Source organism: Orcinus orca, chromosome 7 (genome assembly GCF_937001465.1).
Source record: "Orcinus orca chromosome 7, mOrcOrc1.1, whole genome shotgun sequence".
In the NCBI taxonomy this organism is placed as follows: Eukaryota; Metazoa; Chordata; class Mammalia; order Artiodactyla; family Delphinidae; genus Orcinus; species Orcinus orca.
Window position 1 is genome coordinate 85870491 of NC_064565.1, and position 17126 is coordinate 85887616.

Sequence of the window (17126 nt, forward strand, 5' to 3'; positions counted from 1 at the left end):
CTATGTCCCCATTTTCTCAATACATCCCTAGTTTATACCAGCTGACCAGGTAAATAGAGCCCATTTTCACTGTCAAAGTGCCTGGTTTGGAATGCTAGAGGCTTCTGCTTGTCATTTGCTAGAGTAGTGTGAACCTTTGGATGCCAGTAAAGAGGCAGCTCTCCAAGTGTGGCCCATGGCCCACAGGTGGCTCTAAAGGTCCTTCTGGTGGGCCAAAGAATCGATCTAGGAATGCACTCCTTTCCTTGGGCATATCTGGTGATTGACATGCAGTTCCTTCGACTTTCACTTCTGACCAGGGTTGTTTATAACTAATCTAAGTGAGTAAAGCAAGGCTTAAAAATTTTAGCTTCATTAAATGGAAATTAGCTTGTTACCAGAATTTTCTGAAGACCTGCCTTTACAAATCCTAGATTATTATGCCACTCTGCATAGAAGCTTAGATATTAAGAATCCTAGCCGATAGCTTTTAGTGACCCCTGGCTGGCCTAGACTACATCTAAGAGACTGACATTACCCAGTTGAGCAGCAGTAAAGGTGTGCCTTGGAGACCCCCTGAATCACAGTGGAACCAGTAGAAGCATTTTTCTCTAGGACCATATGCTGTTAATATTGCTCGTATACTGGAGACTCAAAGTGAAGACGCCATTCACATTTTCTGCAGTCTCCTGGGATATCTCAGTCTCCTGGCCCATCTCCATACCCCCTAGTTTAGCACAGGCAGACTTGGCAAGAAGGCACATTCCTATCGACTGTAAAACATGCTTAGCTTAGAGCCTGGGTGTTTCTGACCACAGCAGCCTTTTATTCTATGTTAGCTGTTTGGTTCCTTCTGTATTCCTGTGGGAGCTGTGCAGTTAGATAAGATTACTTCGAAGTTCTCTTCGAACTCTAAAGCCCTATAACTCTGGGCCAAGATGACTGAGGGTGGGCTTAGCTCATTTTGCAGCAAAAATGTAATGTCTATCTGCCCCATCTTATTTGGATTTTTATTTTTGCTTCTCTATAACATACCTACAACTATGGGGATAAGTGTTCATGTAAACAAGTCTTCCTTCTTCCCCAAACTATCTATACTTAACTTTGCATTTAAAACTGACGACACCCTCTCCCCCAAAACACCCAGATCCAGATTATTGTTCCACCCTGGGTAGGGGGGATCCTTGAAGGTACCAGTGCGCTCAGCTTTTCTACTGAGGAAATAGTAGCATAAGCAGCCTAACTAATCCTGCCCCAGACTCACAGCCATCCAGCGACAAGCTGGCCTCTTGTGGGACGATCATGAGGCAGCACCTGTCCCGGCCTTGCCCTGGCTCTGCTCAGTGCTCTCAGGGCAATGGGGAAAGGGTCTGCGTTTATTTTGGCAGATGTGGAAAGGAGGGAGGGGATGCTTTACGGGGAAAAGGTTTTCTAATTGACAAGATATGTGATAATGTCAATCAAAAAGATCGCGGCAACTGTTTTCATCTTTTTTGCTTAGGCTGCTGCCCTGGTTCACATTTATCTAGATGGGTCTGTGCTGGTGACTCATGGTGGAATTGAAATGGGGCAGGGGGTCCACACTAAAATGATTCAGGTAAGAGTGCAGATAATTGGATTAAGTCGGATGTGTGCTTGTAGATATGTGTAGGAGAGAGAAACCTGGAGTGTACATCTTCTGTTCCCAAATAAAAAGGATAGGAGACTTTAGCTTTGACTACTTCAACTGCTAAGCTATTCACAGAAACTGGGTAAACAAGCCAGTTTTGTAACTGACCCTCCTGAAAGAATGTGGTAGAATAGCCTCTGGTTGTCTTACTGCTAAAGAAGGTTGTATGGTCATTTGCTGCTTTCCTTTGGATATATTAACAAGTGTGTTGTCTTTTTTGAACCTTTGCTGGGCAATAAAAAGATTTAGAAATTCTCATGTATTGCATTGTTTCTTGCCCTTTTTTTTAATGCCTCTTTTTTTTTTTAGGGTTCCCCAACCTTTTATTTTTTATTTATTTATTTTACATCTTTATTGGAGTATAATTGCTTTACAGTGGTGTGTTAGTTTCTGCTTTATAACAAAGTGAATCAGTTATACATATACATATGTCCCCGTATCTCTTCCCTCTTGCATCTCCCTCTTGCCCTTTTTATAGTAAGGACTCTGAACAACTGATAGTATAAAACACATTTGATATTTCTAACCGAGCTACCAGTTTTCTTTTCGCTCAATTATTTTAGAATAATTTTTAGCTACTGTTTCTATTTTGCTAATTATTGTAATATTACAGATTATAAAACATTTGAAAGGCAAACATTATTTTAGAAAACCCTGCATAATTCTACCACTTAGCAATAATCACTGTTTTGGGGTCTCTCTATTTTGACATTTTTTCTTTTTCAAAAAATCACTAGCATTCTTTTTATATAATTTTATATCCTGGATTTTCACCTATCCTTATATAGAGTGACCATTTCCTCCTGTCATTAAGAATTCTTTACAATCATGATTTTTAATGCTGCATGTATATGTCTGTATAATTTATTTAGCCATCCCCAATTGCTGAACACCTCAGTGAACATTTTTGTCCATAAACCTGTGATCAAACCAATGATTTTTTTAAATAAATTCCAGGAATGGAATTACTGGGTCACAGAATATATCTTAAGTCACTTGCCACATGTTACCAAATTGTTTTCCGAAAGTATCCATCACATTACACCACTACCCAACGTTGTACATGATGGATTGTTTTTTTTAAATCTTAGATAATTTAATAGAGGAAAGTGTCTCATTATTGCTTTAATTTGCACTTTTCTGATCATAGAGGTGCCGAATTTATGTTTTATTTCATGTTATCACTCGCTTGAGAATTGTGTGGTCATACCTGTCCCCCTTTCTGGGGTGAGACTTCCGTGTTTTCCTTATTGGGCTGCCAGAAACCTTTCTGTTCTAAGCCTATGCACTTTGTGTAGGCGGTCTTCTGAAAGCCAGTGATGGGGAGGGCTCTGTATGCCTTATGCCCCTGTCGTAATTGTGGACAAACTCAACTAAGCCATACTGCTAGCAGGAAAGAGAATGTGGAACCAGCTGAGATGAGTAGTATGATTTTGCCCCATCATTAAACACAAAGGAAGAACCTAGCAGCCAGCTAAGTCCTTATGTTGGCCAGTGGCACTGGCACCATGTACTTCTGGGATCTCTGGTTGGTGCAGCTGCTTTAACAAAGCCATTGTCCTTTCTCAGAAATGCTCTCTTCCTGGAGCATCTCCAGAAATGTGCATAAGGCATCTCCTCTCTGATGAAGTCAGATTTGCTAGAATTTTGCAGAGTGCAGAGGTAGGAGGGGCCTTGAAGATGCTGATTTCATGATGATGAAAACATGAAACATTTCTTCCTGCCTTGGCTTGGGGCCTCACCTCCTCTTCCTGGTGCTATTGCACAAAAGAAAGTCAAAGAACAAGAAAGTGTGCTCAGGGCTGGGGGGCCAGACTAGCTACAGGGTCTTAGACAAGAGGAACTTCTTGTGGCTGGAAGAATTCGCGGTCCTGCCGCTTGTTCCAGTTGGGCATGGGGGTGTTCCACACACATGCTATCGTATGCTAAGTGCACGGGTCTATGACTAACCAAAGAAAAGTGAAAGAAGATCTCTTCCAAAATCCAGGTGGCCAGTCGTGAATTAAGGATGCCATTGTCCAACATCCACCTTCGGGGAACAAGCACAGAGACCGTCCCTAATGCAAACATCTCTGGAGGCTCCGTGGTGGCCGATCTCAATGGGTTGGCAGTAAAGGTAAAAATCGTTGCAGTGGCACCCAAATCATGAACCCCGTCAAGGCTGGAGCTCAGAAGATGTTGCAAATCAACCCAGCTCTTGTCTCCTTCCCACACCCTCTTGGGGAAAACTGCGCCTTCCCCCAGTCGGGGGCTCAGTCAGTGTCAGGACTGGCCACTCTCCCGAGCGGGAGATGCCACCTCCTTTCTCCCTCACTCCTGACAGCTCACTGGTCCCCAAGCCCTATCAGTTCTACTCAGAAATGTCTCTTTCCAGTTCCAGGTTGCAGTACCACGGCTGCTTTGGTTCAAACTCGCGCCTCTTGTCAGGGCCATCGCGAGCCTCTGTCTGTCCACCCCAGTTTTATTGCCTTTCACTCTGGCTTCCTGCAGCCAGGGAAAGCTTTCCCACAAAATAAATCTGACCGTGCTGTGCTTAAAAACAGTGACCAGTGGTTTATCAACAGCTTTTCTGTTAAGTCCTGACCGCTTAGCAGGGCTTACACGGCCCCCATCCCAGGCAGTCTGTCTTTAAGACCAGCTCATGCTTCACCCCCAACTCCATGAGACCTTTCACCCCACCTCTTACGGAGTTGGTGTCTTCCTTCTCCTCTTAAATAAGCCTATATAACAGCACATAATAGTGTGTTTTTGAAATTGTTGTTCTCGTGACATTATGATCATAATTTTAACTAAAAAATAATCCCTAGGATGCTTGTCAAACTCTTCTAAAACGCCTTGAACCCATCATCAGCAAGAATCCTGGAGGCACTTGGAAGGACTGGGTGAGAACCACTGTTACTTTGTGTTGTATGTTAGGAAAAAAACGGAGAGAGGAGAGTGAGACGTGTGAATCAAATACCAGTAGAAAGGGCACATTAAAAGGTACTGCAGTTACATCATGATCAATAGAAGCCCTTGGCTCTCGGCATGTGGAGATGTTATCACAGCATGATGGAGGAACTCCTACATCTGGGACAATTCTCTATTAGAGAAAAGATGGTTCTTGTGTCCAGAACTCTTGTTTTAATCAAGAATTAATTAATGTTTCTTCCTAAGGAAACTAGGTATTTTCTAGATAATAGCAGTCCACCTATTTGTTCTTTTTGGGGGGTTCTCCTGTTCCTAAAATTGGAAGATAACACTAGAATCTTTTTATAAAAGTAAAAATCATATAAGCGCTCTTTAGACAGAGGAAACCAAGCCATTTGGGTATATATTCAGCAAGTCGTAGGCACTAAATGGAATGGAAATATTCAACCTTTTCCTTTCATCTACCTAAAATCTAATTGGATGAGAAGACACACATTCTAAAGTCAACTAGGAAACTTTTCAGAGTAACAGGTTCTAAAGTACCAGGTGGTGTGGAATGGATACCCACTGAAGGCTGACAGTTCTAGGATGTCAACTCATATTAAAGCACTGGTCTGGAGGAAATAACATTGGAGAGTCTTACTTAGAAATGGTTCCTGCTATTCCATAGAGTTAGGATTCATTCTATAATTCATATTTATGAATCCTCTCAATCCTTTCTGGGCATATTTATTTCTGCCCTTTGCCCAGTGCTTCCTGGGAGAGTCTGGTTGGAGAAAGATGGAGAGAGATGCAATGCAAGAGAGTCAGTCCTCCACCATCAAAAAATGCTGCCATTCAGCCCACTTTCCTCTGTAATGGTTGCACTTCTCACATTTTTCTTTCTCAGACTTGGGGGCATCATTTTGTATCTTAGTCAACTGTGTACACTGCAGAGTCAGGAGAAGCCTTTTGGTGTAAATGGTACAATTTAGTAAGATTGTACCCCTCTCCTAAGTCTGTTATGGATACATGATATTAAAATTAAATGTCTGACCACCCATTTTTTCCTGAAATGTTCTGTGTTAATAGGCTAAGTCTTACCAGGTGACTGAGTGAAATTCTTTATAAGCAGAACATGTGTTGCCCCCAATAGTCCAATCTATAAGTGTCACATACCATGGGAGTCGTTTATTATGATGATATGCATTGAACAAATGCTGTTCCTACAAGCAGTGAACCATAAATGCCTATAGAGATGGAAAATGCTGAAAGGAATAAATTAAACTTGGTCCTTCCTAGTTATTACTACTGATCACTTTATTTAACACAGAGTAAAATTAATATTGAAGTCTCGAGTGATTCTTACTTTAAACAACTTTATTGCATCACGTTGTATTCTTCTTTTCCAGGCACAGGCTGCTTTTGATGAAAGCATTAGTCTTTCAGCTACTGGATACTTCAGGTAAATAGTCCTTTCAATCGCATGCTATGGAAAATGGCAGCAGTATCTTGAGGGGAAGTTTCATTTCTGTTTGCCATTTTGGCAAAAAATGATTTTGTACCTTGTGTTAACCCACTGTTATAAAGAACATTTAGGTGCTACTTAATTCAAATTTCCAGAAAGCCTGGGAAAAAATAGACACAGAAATAAAATACAGCTGAATCGATGATTCAAATCATACTGGGAAGTACTAACCTGGGGGTTAGTGCCTGGAACCCACAACAGTGGTTGACCTTTTGTTGAAAACTCAGTGTGTCCCTTAAGTTAGGAAATGAAGGAAAAGGGATGCAAATTAAACCCATAATAAGATAAATACCATCTCACACCTTCTAGATTGGCAAAATGTAAGAATTTGACAATAACTGTGTGTTGTCAAGATGTGGCACAACTAGAACTCAGACACTTTGGAAAAGAATCTGTCAATTTATCGAGTTATTTTAATGGAGAGTGGAAGCCATCAGAGAATAGAGTGATATAGAGAGTCATACCTGATTTTGTCTCTTTGTCACTTGTCATGGGAGTCCCAGGCTATCAGGAATTGGCTCTCAGGAATAAGCCCCTCCAGACTGGGCGGAGCAGAGGAGAGAAGGGTAGAAAGTACTGGCAAGCTGCTGGCCTATGCTTGTCTTCTACCATGGCATTTGTTTGGTGTTCTTAAAGAACAGTTAGGAACAGAGCAGGCCATGGTGCCTGATGGAGCGACCAGAGTAGTGGCACAGAATGAGAGCCAAGGGGCCTGATCCCTCGCACAGAAGGCTGAATCCTAGAGCCAGCAGATGGGTGAACTGGCAAGCCTGCACCTCTGATGTAGTGTTTGGTGTAAAATCCAGGTGGAATCCCCCAAATCTGATGACGATAGGATTACATGACCCAATATTAGCCAAAGCAATAGGATGAATATCCAGACAGTCAGCAGTTAGCTTCCAAGCATAAGGAGTCAGTGGTAGGGAGTGGCTTCATGTTTTTATGAGGCAAAGCAAGTTTAATAAGAAAGAAGTAAATATTTATTTATTCAGCAGACTTATTGCCTGTATTATGTGCTACACATCATTGTACATGTGCACTCCTCTGGTTTGCTGTGCATACAAATTGAGCACAGCTCTTAACGGGTCTGTTTAATCATTGTGGTCTGCAATTAGGGGACTTGATCACTTAACAACGCTCCTCAAGAATTCTATTTCCTCCAGGGGTTATGAGTCGAACATGAACTGGGAGACAGGTGAAGGCCGTCCTTTCGAATACTTTGTTTATGGAGCTGCCTGTTCCGAGGTTGAGATAGACTGTCTGACAGGTGCTCATAAGGTCAGTACCAGTCGGGAAGGTCTTCAAGTTGAACTCTAGATACATCTATTTTCCACATATTCCATCTGTCTGAGCACCAGAGAGGCACCATGTAATCGGCCTAAGGATAATTTGTCTGTTTTACCAAGGAAGATAGAAGCTCAGCAATCGCCTCGGTTTTATGTGGAGAACAACTGGCAGCCTCTCTTCTTTATTTCCCCTGCTCTTTCAAATGGAATCAGAAAAAAAAATCACTTCAAGGAAGAAACACAGCCTACAGGGGGCTCCAAGGAAGAAACAGCCTACAGGGGGCTTCAATGTAGAAACACAGCCTACAGGGGGCTTCCTCTTCCATGAAATGCCATCATATGGCATCCTTTTCTTTCTTTTTAAGATGTTGGGGATAGGAGTTTATTAATTAATTAATTTTTTTTTGCTGTGTTGGGCCTTCGTTTCTGTGAGAGGGCTTTCTCTAGTTGTGGCAAGCGGGCGCCACTCTTCATCGCGGTGCACGGGCCTCTCACTATCGTGGTCTCTCTTGTTGCGGAGCACAGGCTCCAGACGCGCAGGCTCAGTAGTTGTGGCGCACGGGCTCAGTTGCTCCGCGGCATGTGGGATCCTCCCAGACCAGGGCTCAAACCCATGTCCCCTGCATTAGTAGGCAGATTCTCAACCCCTGCGCCACCAGGGAAGCCCCATATGGCATTCTTGAAGGATTTCATAAGCATCCACAATCTGCTAACAAGCACCAAGGGCCAGCCCAGGGAAGCTAGTGGCCAGCTTTTGATATCTTTTGTCCAGCTAGGTCCTGCTTTTTAGATAGTTTAAGAGCATCCTTATGCTTTTAAGAAATGCTATGGGGCTTCCCTGGTGGCGCAGTGGTTGAGAGTCCGCCTGCCGATGCAGGGGACACGGGTTCGTGCCCCGGTTCAGGAGGATCCCACATGCCGCGGAGCGGCTGGGCCCGTGAGCCATGGCTGCTGAGCCTGCACATCCGGAGCCTGTGCTCTGCAACGGGAGAGGCCACAACCGTGAGAGGCCCACGTACCGCAAAAAAAAAAAAAAAAAAAAAAAGCTATGAGGAGATGCTCACACAGATTCTCACACACACACACACATGCTCCTGCTTCAAGGACTCAGAGTTTCTCCTCTTGTAGCTGGGCCTTTGAGGGTAAATGAAGTCCCTTGCCACTATCAATAAATGATCATCGATGGATTAAATGGGACTGTGATACCCTCACAACTGTCATGTGATAATCTGCCCAAAAGCTACCCAGAGGCAAGCTCTGGTTCTTGATATTTCCAAACATCCTTCGTGACTGCATCTTGGATTATGATCAAATATAAGCTTTCATTTAATATGTCTCCAGCCTGTATGTTTTTAAACTGTAGTCAGCCTAATCTTTGAAATTATATACACCTTTATTGAACCTACACCTTTATTGAATCTGCCCATTCAGGTATCTAGTTTGTCAGGATTCTGATTCAAACCAGATTACTTTTGGGGAAACTTGGACTGGGGCAAGACAATGATCTCTCTAAGCATGCTTTTCATGCTACAGTAGCTGTCCTGTGTTAGGGAGTTCAGTAGAAAGTCCTCTCATGCTAACTGATTTCTACATCCCCCCTCCCTCGAAGAAAATGTTGGTGAAAACTTAATCATTTGGGTTTCCTTGTGTCTTGCATATGCCTTGGTCTTGTTAAGATCTAAGAACAGGGTAATAATTAGCCTTGGTGTTAAATGTTAAGGTGTGCTCTTATAATTTATTGAACAATCTTTTTTTTATATAAATTTATTTATTTTTGGCTGCATTGGGTCTTTGTTGCTGTGCACGGGCTTTCTCTAGTTGCAGCGAGCAGGGGCTACTCTTTCATTGCAGTGCGCAGCCTTCTCATGGCAGAGACTTCTCGTTGTGGAGCACGGGCTCTAGGTGCAAGGGCTTCAGTAGTTGTGGCATGCGGCCTCAGTAGTTGTGGCTCGCGGGCTCTAGAGCGCAGGCTCAGTAGTTATGGTGCACGGGCTTAATTGCTTGGCAGCATGTGAGATCTTCCTGGACCAGGGCTCAAACCCGTGTCCTCTGCATTGGCAGGCAGATTCTTAGCCACTGCGCCACCAGGGAAGCCTAACTGAACAATCCTAAGAGATGCATGAGACAGCCTTATCAGATGTCTTCATAAAAGCTAGATCTGAGGCTCAGGTTAGGTATCACCCCAAGGCAAAAGGCCGTAATGTGACATCCCACTAAGGGACCTCCCTGTGGCCTGTTTTTCAGAAATTCTCTTCATATTGATGGAATTGCTTTAACAGACATTTATTAGCTGATACCATTTCTGAGGGTCAGGAACCTGGGAGTGGCTTATTGGGGTGATTCTGGCTTGGGTTTCCTCATGAGGTTACCGCCAAGCTGTTGACTACCGCCAAGGGTTGCAGTCATCTTAAGGCTCAGTGGCAGCTGGAGAATCCGATTCCAAGCTGCATTGCGTGGTTGTTGGCAGGAAGCTTCAGTTTCTCACTGGCTGTTGGCCAGAGGTCTCCGTTCCTCACCACATGGACCTCTCCATAGGATGTTTCAGTGTCCTCAGGACGTGAAAACTGGTTCCCCGTGAGGGATTGGTCCAAAGGAAAAGGAGAGAGAGAGAGTATGGGTGATTAAGATAAAACCCAAGACAGAAGCCAGAGTCAGCCTAGTCTCGGAGTGATGAACTATTACTCCTGCCATATCCTACTGACCACACAAGCCACCCCTGGTAGAGTGCGGGAGCGGGCTGCATGAGGACGTGAATACGGGGAGGTGGGGGCCAGCGTGGAGTCTGCTGCCACCGCCTAGAACAGCCCTATCAGATGACAGTGCAGACAGCAGTAAGCCCACAGCCTTGAAAGCAAACCCTTCACTAACACTGCAGAACTGAGAGCGCCCCTGCTCGCCTCCAGTTGAGGCCACTGGTCTCCTAGAAGAGGCCACCAGCCTTGCTAACTGGTGTGGAAGAGAAATTCACATTTCACTGTGTCTTTAAACAAGAGGGGTGGGTACCTGAAGTTTTATCATAGTAAAACATTCTAGATCACTATCTAATTTACTTAAGAAAAATGCTAGATGAAAGTCCCAGATCAAATAAGGAAATTCTTGGGTTTCCTTTGTTGCATTCATAATTATAAGTAGAATCTGTCATGACAAAGACCATACGTCACAGAAAAGAAGGAACAGACCTGCTGGGGAGCAAAGGTGTCACCACCAGCCTGGCTGGGCCTGCTGTCCTTCTCCTCATTTGTAGGTTATCAGAGAACTTTTGGTCACCAAGGTGGTAATGTTAGATTTAATCTCTGCTCTGCTCTAAATATGAAAAATGTAAAATAGCATATAACAGATTTTTTGCTGATGTGCCCTGAGCTCGATTCAGTAACTATCACCCAGCCAGCTGGACTCTGAATGTGGGGTTGTGTGGTAGCCACAGAGTTTTGCAACAAGGATCAGGAGGGCCATAGACACTTCCTGTTTCCTGTGGCATATGTTCTATTTGTTGTAGTGGATTAAACTGAATATGTTACATCACTCAGCTGGAATCAAAGTCAAGTAAATATTTTTCTCTCCTATTTTTTCCAAGAAAAAAAATATCACTGATTAAGCTGGTTGAGTATTTATATAACTTTGAAAGTTATACATAGTAAGCTTTGTTGCTTCTTTCTCCTGAAATATAATGTGGCCCAAAGATAGGTTCTTTTCCAATGCCATCCTGACAGGAACTGCTTCTCGACTTTGTCTCCCCAAGTTGTATTCATTAAGCTAAACGTTTTTACTTTTTTTTTTTAATTACTAGAACATCAGAACAGACATTGTCATGGATGTTGGCTGCAGTATAAATCCGGCCCTTGACGTAGGCCAGGTATGTGGAACTGACTTTCCTGACTCCCTATTTGTAAAAGTCAAAACTTCTGGGGGATCTGCCAGGAACACATCCCGTTGGCTTGTTCATCGTCTTCTTATTCTATCCCTTTATTCAGAATGTTTCCGTTCAGGACAGCCACGGAACTCAAATCTCTTAGTGTTTAAAAAAGGGAAGGGGACAAAGGTGTTTCAGGTAGATTTTGAAGAAACATACAGTCTGTGACTGGGGAGCTTGAATGAGCAGGACTAAGCCTAGAGGTGAAAAGTGAGCCCCATACCTGTGGGCTGGAAGTAGAATGCAGTGCTTAGTGCTGAATCCTGGGGAGATGATGGGCTCTGGCTTCAGGGAGTTTAATGTTGGGTTGAGATAACAAACGTCAAATAGTTACAGCAGCAGCTGTTGATGGGTAGCCTATTTTGCCCACAGACATTTTAAAATTTAAATTTGTAATAATTAACAAGATTGAAAAATCACAAGCTATTTTACATGAATTTTCAAGTGGCTAGCACCTCTTGGAAACAGAAAATTTGCCAACACCGGCGCTACATTTCCACGAGGAAAAGTTGATTGGCTGCTTCTTTAGAGAGCCACATGCTCTCTGGAAGCTTCACTCACTTTCTTTACCTGCCTCAACCCCAGTGGGCCATTCAGCTCCCTACTTGCAATGGAGCATATAGTCTGAGGGACTCTCCAATTAGGACATTGACTGGAGAATGGGAAGAATGTATGGGTTGGAGAAGTCAAAGCAGGCTTCCGGGAGGAAGTGGTGTGGACCAGGTAGTCAAAGAATGATCGGGAAGAGGTGTTCCGGGTGGGAGGAGAGTGGAGCAAATCAACCTAAAGAAAGAGCTAAGATTCTGCACACCTTGTGTTCATGGCTGGCAGTGAGGAGAGGCTGGTGGCAGCGCTCACCCATGTCCCAGGAGCAGGATGTGAGGCTGGAGGTAGGGAGCAGAAGAGGGCCGGGCTGGTGGAAGCCTCCAAAGACAGGCACCTCACTTAGCAGGGGGAGGGGACTTGGCCCGGGGAGCAGTCTGGAGTGTTAGGAAGCTTCCTCTAACATCGTGGTAGAGAAGAACATCGCTGCTAATAGATAGAAGTGAGGATGGAGATGGGTGGAGAAAAAATGGCCACAGGAAGGAAAGAAAGGAAGAAGAGACTCAGAAATCAGAAGTCCGTGTGGGGCTTTCCTGGTGGCGCAGTGGTTGAGAGTCCGCTTGCCGATGCAGGGGACACGGGTTCGTGCCCCGGTCCGGGAAGATCCCACGTGCCGCGGAGCGGCTGGGCCCGTGAGCCATGGCCGCTGAGCCTGCGCGTCCGGAGCCTGTGCTCCGCAAGGGGAGAGGCCACAACAGTGAGAGGCCCGCGTACCGCAAAAAAAAAAAAAGAAGTCTATGTGGAAAGGTAATTTTGTCCACGTGCTGACATCTAAGAACCGGAGCTTTTTTTTTTTTTTTTTTTACCGTACGCGGGCCTCTCACTGTCGTGGCCTCTCCCGTTGCGGAGCACAGGCTCCGGGCGCGCAGGCTCAGCGGCCATGGCTCACAGCCCAGCCGCTCCGCGGCATGTGGGATCTTCCCGGACCGGGGCACGAACCCGTGTCCCCTGCATCGGCAGGCGGACTCTCAACCACTGCACCACCAGGGAAGCCCAGAACCAGAGCATTTTAAAGCTGTAAAGGAAGCTAAGCAAGCACACGGTTCGAACCCTTCATGTTACAAGCGAGGAAACTGAGTCCAGAGATGTGAGGCCAGCAGGCTCGTAAGTGAGGAGCTGCTAAGGTTCCGGAGCCCCGAGAGTCTTTCCTGGGGTGCTGGGGTCTGTGGCCAACCAGTCAGAGAGCGTTTCATCTGCCTTGTAGGCAGAAAAAGTCAGGGCATTTGGGCTACGGGCTCCCTGAGGGTTCTTCCAGAGCTGCAATTTTAATGCCAGGCTGAGATTCGAACTCAAGTCCTTTGAGTGAACTTAGCGTTCACTAAGATGTTCAGACATGCTTCGAGGTGAACTTGTAAGTAAACATTTGGAGACCTACTCCAAGACATGCTGAAAACCCCCTTCAACTGCATTTTTAAGATTCAGACTAACAGCAAGAAGGTGAAATGTTACTGTTGACTGTCTTTTCTCATATATGGAAATTTTTATTTTTATTTATTTATTTTTTGCCTCAGATTGAAGGTGCATTTATTCAAGGCGTGGGACTTTATACAATAGAGGAACTGAATTATTCTCCTCAGGGGGTCCTGTACACTCGGGGCCCAAACCAATATAAGATCCCTGCCATCTGTGACATCCCCACGGAGTTGCACGTTTCTTTGTTGCCTCCGTCTCAAAACTCAAATACCCTGTATTCGTCTAAGGTAAGCTGTGCTCTATGAATAAATGCATGTTTACGTGATATCTGTGCCAGGAGGGAGGGGCTACGTTCATCTCTTGGTTGTTTGGGGGTTTTGCCAGGATTGTAGGGGAAAAAAGCCCTATTAAACATTTTTTTTTGTTTGGCCGCCATGCGGCTTACAGGATCTCAGTTCCCCAACCAGGGACTGAACCCGTGCCCCCCGCAGTGGAACACGGAGTACTAAACACTGGACCACCAGGGAATTCCCAAAACATTTTAATTTTAAAGTAATTTAACAACATTATACAATTTTTAAAAAATACTCCAAATCGTGGAGACTAACACAAACTACTATTACCATCAGGTTGTCTGATTTTTCATCTTCATGCCAATAATCATCTTAATGCCTATATCTGCTTTCTCCATTTGGGATCATTTCCTTAGGCTGGAATCCTAAGAATGGGAATACTGGGTTAAAATAGTGAATTAGCTTTTTAAAGGAAAAAGTTGTACCTGTAACATTTAATATTTTGTGTACCCGTACATGCACATATGTACCTATAGATGCACATATGCATAATACACATACATATGTATATATACACAGAGAGAGAAAGAGAGAGTCATAATCTAGTTGACTTGTTTCCCTTCCAGGGTCTGGGAGAGTCTGGGATATTCCTGGGGTGTTCGGTGTTTTTCGCCATCCAGGACGCGGTAAGTGCAGCACGACAGGAGAGAGGGCTGTTTGGACCGTTGAAGCTCAATAGTCCGCTGACCCCAGAGAAGATTAGAATGGCCTGTGAAGACAAGTTCACAAAAATGGTATGTTCTGCTCATGCAAGTCTGAATTGTTTTTTCCCCTGTCCTTGTGGTTAAGTTTCATTAACCCACCGTGGTGGTTTTGCACGGAAGAAGAGGTGACAGGAATCCTGAAGACATCTGAGCAGGAGAGCAGCCTGCCTGCGGTGGGGCTCAGTTCTACACCACTAAAAAAGAAAGGTTCATTCTTCATTTCTTCACTCATCAATTGTATATTCCTCCTGATTAGTTTTGTTCCCTTCCCAGGACACATTAGTCAGGGATAAAGTTCAGGAACTGGGCCCTGAACCCAAGAATCCCAGGCCGAGAATCTGGGCCACCTCCACAGTCTAACTTCCTCGGAAGGAAGTTTAGAGGACAGACTAAACTTCCTTCCAAACCACCGGGAGTATGTGCCATTCCTCATTTGAACCACAAAGTAGGACGGGCCCTTTCCCAACCCCCAGCAGCAGGAATCCCTCCTGCAAGCCAACCCCCTCCCGCCCCGCCCCCCTCCGGCTGAGCAAACATCTCAGCTCTCCTTGGGCGTTCCCAGTGGGCTTTTTCATTGTGGGAGGAGGTCATGCCATTGACAGTGACTCCTCTGACTGTAAACAAGTTATTCCTTATACTGAGGGGAGAGCCCCGTCCTATACCTCCTCTCATGAGGGCTCTTCATGGTACCCCTTATAGCTCTTCCTACACCCCACGAATCGCCGCTTCCCTCTGGAGAAGCACAGAAGCTGATTCCACCTTTCCTTTGTCCCTCTTCAAGCATGAGATGACTCTCATAGCTGTCCTGCCTCGCCTGACCCTTGGTCTCCTCCTGGATTCCTCCACGTTTCTCATACTGTCATGGCCAGACCTCTCGTTGTCCTGGTCACCCTCTGGGTGGTTTTTATCCTATTTTGTAGTCTGCTATTTGTCACACATCACAAACATTTTCCAAGTTGCAAACATCCAAACCTGTCCTTTTATTCCAGATTCCAAGAGATGAACCTGGATCCTATGTTCCTTGGAGTGTACCCATATGAATCAAATACAAACCTCTGGCGAAGATGGGGTGGCTCTTCCAACAAAGCAATCTATCCAGTCTCAATGCTCTAGGATGATGGGTCTGAAAGACAAATTTTCACAGTTCAGAAATCATTTACAGAGTATTGCTTTTATAGGATGCTGATTTTAAATGTTCCATTTGGAATTTGATAGATATGCTTAAGCAATTTAGAAATCATATTTTAAATGGCATAAATGCTAACTGGTTTCCTCTAGAATGGTATTCTTTATTATTCTGTCCCTTAAATCCATCCAGCTGAATGGAATGGAAGATGATGGTTTATATGTAATTCATAGTTGGCTTGTATTCACCAACAGAAATTATACTGTCTAGTGAAAGGTGGTTTTCTAAGTAACTTTATTAGTATGAACTGTAAAGTTGTCATTTTCTCATTTGTCCCCATCTGCTATCACCCTCTTTTTCTTGTCAGAATGGATCTAGGCACTATGTCTAAAGAGTCTGTAGGACCAAAGAAAAAACCAGATAAATTGAACTTAATCAAAACTAAAAAGTTTTGTGCTTCAAAAGACACTATGAGAAATTGAAAAGAGAAACCACAGAACAGGAGAAAATATCGAAAATATTTGCAAATCGTATGTCTGATAAAGATCTACTGTGCAGAATATATTTTAAAACTCTTACAACTCAACAATAAAAAGATAAATAACCCAAGTTTTAAATGGGCAAAAGAATTAAATAGACATTTCTCCGAAGACATCCAGGTGGCCAATAAGCACATGAAAAGATGCTCAAACTCATTAGTCATGAAGAAAATGCAAATCAAAACCACAATGAGGTATCATTTCACACCCACTAGGGCAGCTGTAATCAAAATGATGGACAATAATAAGTGCTGGCAAGAATGTGAAGCAATTGGAACCTTTATCCATTGCTGGGGAGAATGAAAATGGTGCAGGTCCTCTGGAAAACAGCTTGGCAGTTCCTCAGAAAGTTAAACACGTAGTTATCATATGACCACTCTTACATATATACCCAAGAGAATTGAAAACGTATGTTCACACAAAAACTTGTACACAAAGGTTCATAGCATTATATAGAATAGCCCAAACTGGAAACAGCCCAACTCTATAAACTGATATGTGTTATATCCATATAAGGGAATATTACTGAGCCATACAATGAGTGAAATACTGATGCATGCTACAACATGGATGAACCTTGCCAACATTATCTGAGTGAAAGTAGCCAGGCACAAAAGGCCACATATTAATAGTATGATTCCATCTATGAAATGTCCAGAATAGGTAAATTCATAGAGACAGAAAGTAGATTAATGGTTGCCAGGCCCTGAGGGGAAAAGGGAATGGGACGGTGATGGCCAATGGGTACAGGGTTTCTTTTCAGGCTGATGGCAATGTTCTGGAATTGGATAGTGATGATGGGTGAACAACCAGTGTATATACTAAAAACCACTGAATTACACACACTTTAAAAGAGTGAATTTCATGGTATGTGAGAAACAGAAAACAAGGAAAAGAGTGAGAAGTTGTGAGATTCATAAGAAATATATCCCAGTGGCCTTTAGTGACAGGAAACCTCAAAGTGGACCAAGCAGCAAGACAGAATCACTGAAAAACTCCGAACATCGGCACTGATGTATAAAGGACTAGAGACTAGAGTATAATATCTTCTCCCTGTCACACTTGCAACTCTTGACTCTTGTCCCAGAGCCAGGTAAGACGGCAAAACTTCTTCAATGACCTAGGAC

At 43.9% G+C, this 17126-nt stretch overlaps 1 protein-coding gene across 4 annotated transcripts in view; it reads left to right on the plus strand.

The window, feature by feature from the left end:
• Positions 1-16838, plus strand: part of AOX1 (aldehyde oxidase 1) — a 71486-nt gene extending 54648 nt beyond the window's left edge. The window contains exons 27-35 of one of the 4 annotated variants that reach the window (XM_004262875.3): positions 1481-1576; positions 3636-3764; positions 4456-4530; positions 5950-6002; positions 7229-7343; positions 11139-11204; positions 13376-13564; positions 14197-14364; positions 15324-16838. In XM_004262875.3, the coding sequence (XP_004262923.2) occupies positions 1481-1576; positions 3636-3764; positions 4456-4530; positions 5950-6002; positions 7229-7343; positions 11139-11204; positions 13376-13564; positions 14197-14364; positions 15324-15374 (942 nt within the window). In that variant the 3' untranslated portion in view covers positions 15375-16838. Of the gene's footprint in view, positions 1-1480; positions 1577-3635; positions 3765-4455; positions 4531-5949; positions 6003-7228; positions 7344-11138; positions 11205-13375; positions 13565-14196; positions 14365-15323 lie in introns of those variants that run through there. The other 3 variants (XM_049712304.1, XM_033430366.2, XM_049712305.1) reach the window with 3 other exon arrangements.
• Positions 16839-17126: the final 288 nt, after the last annotated feature.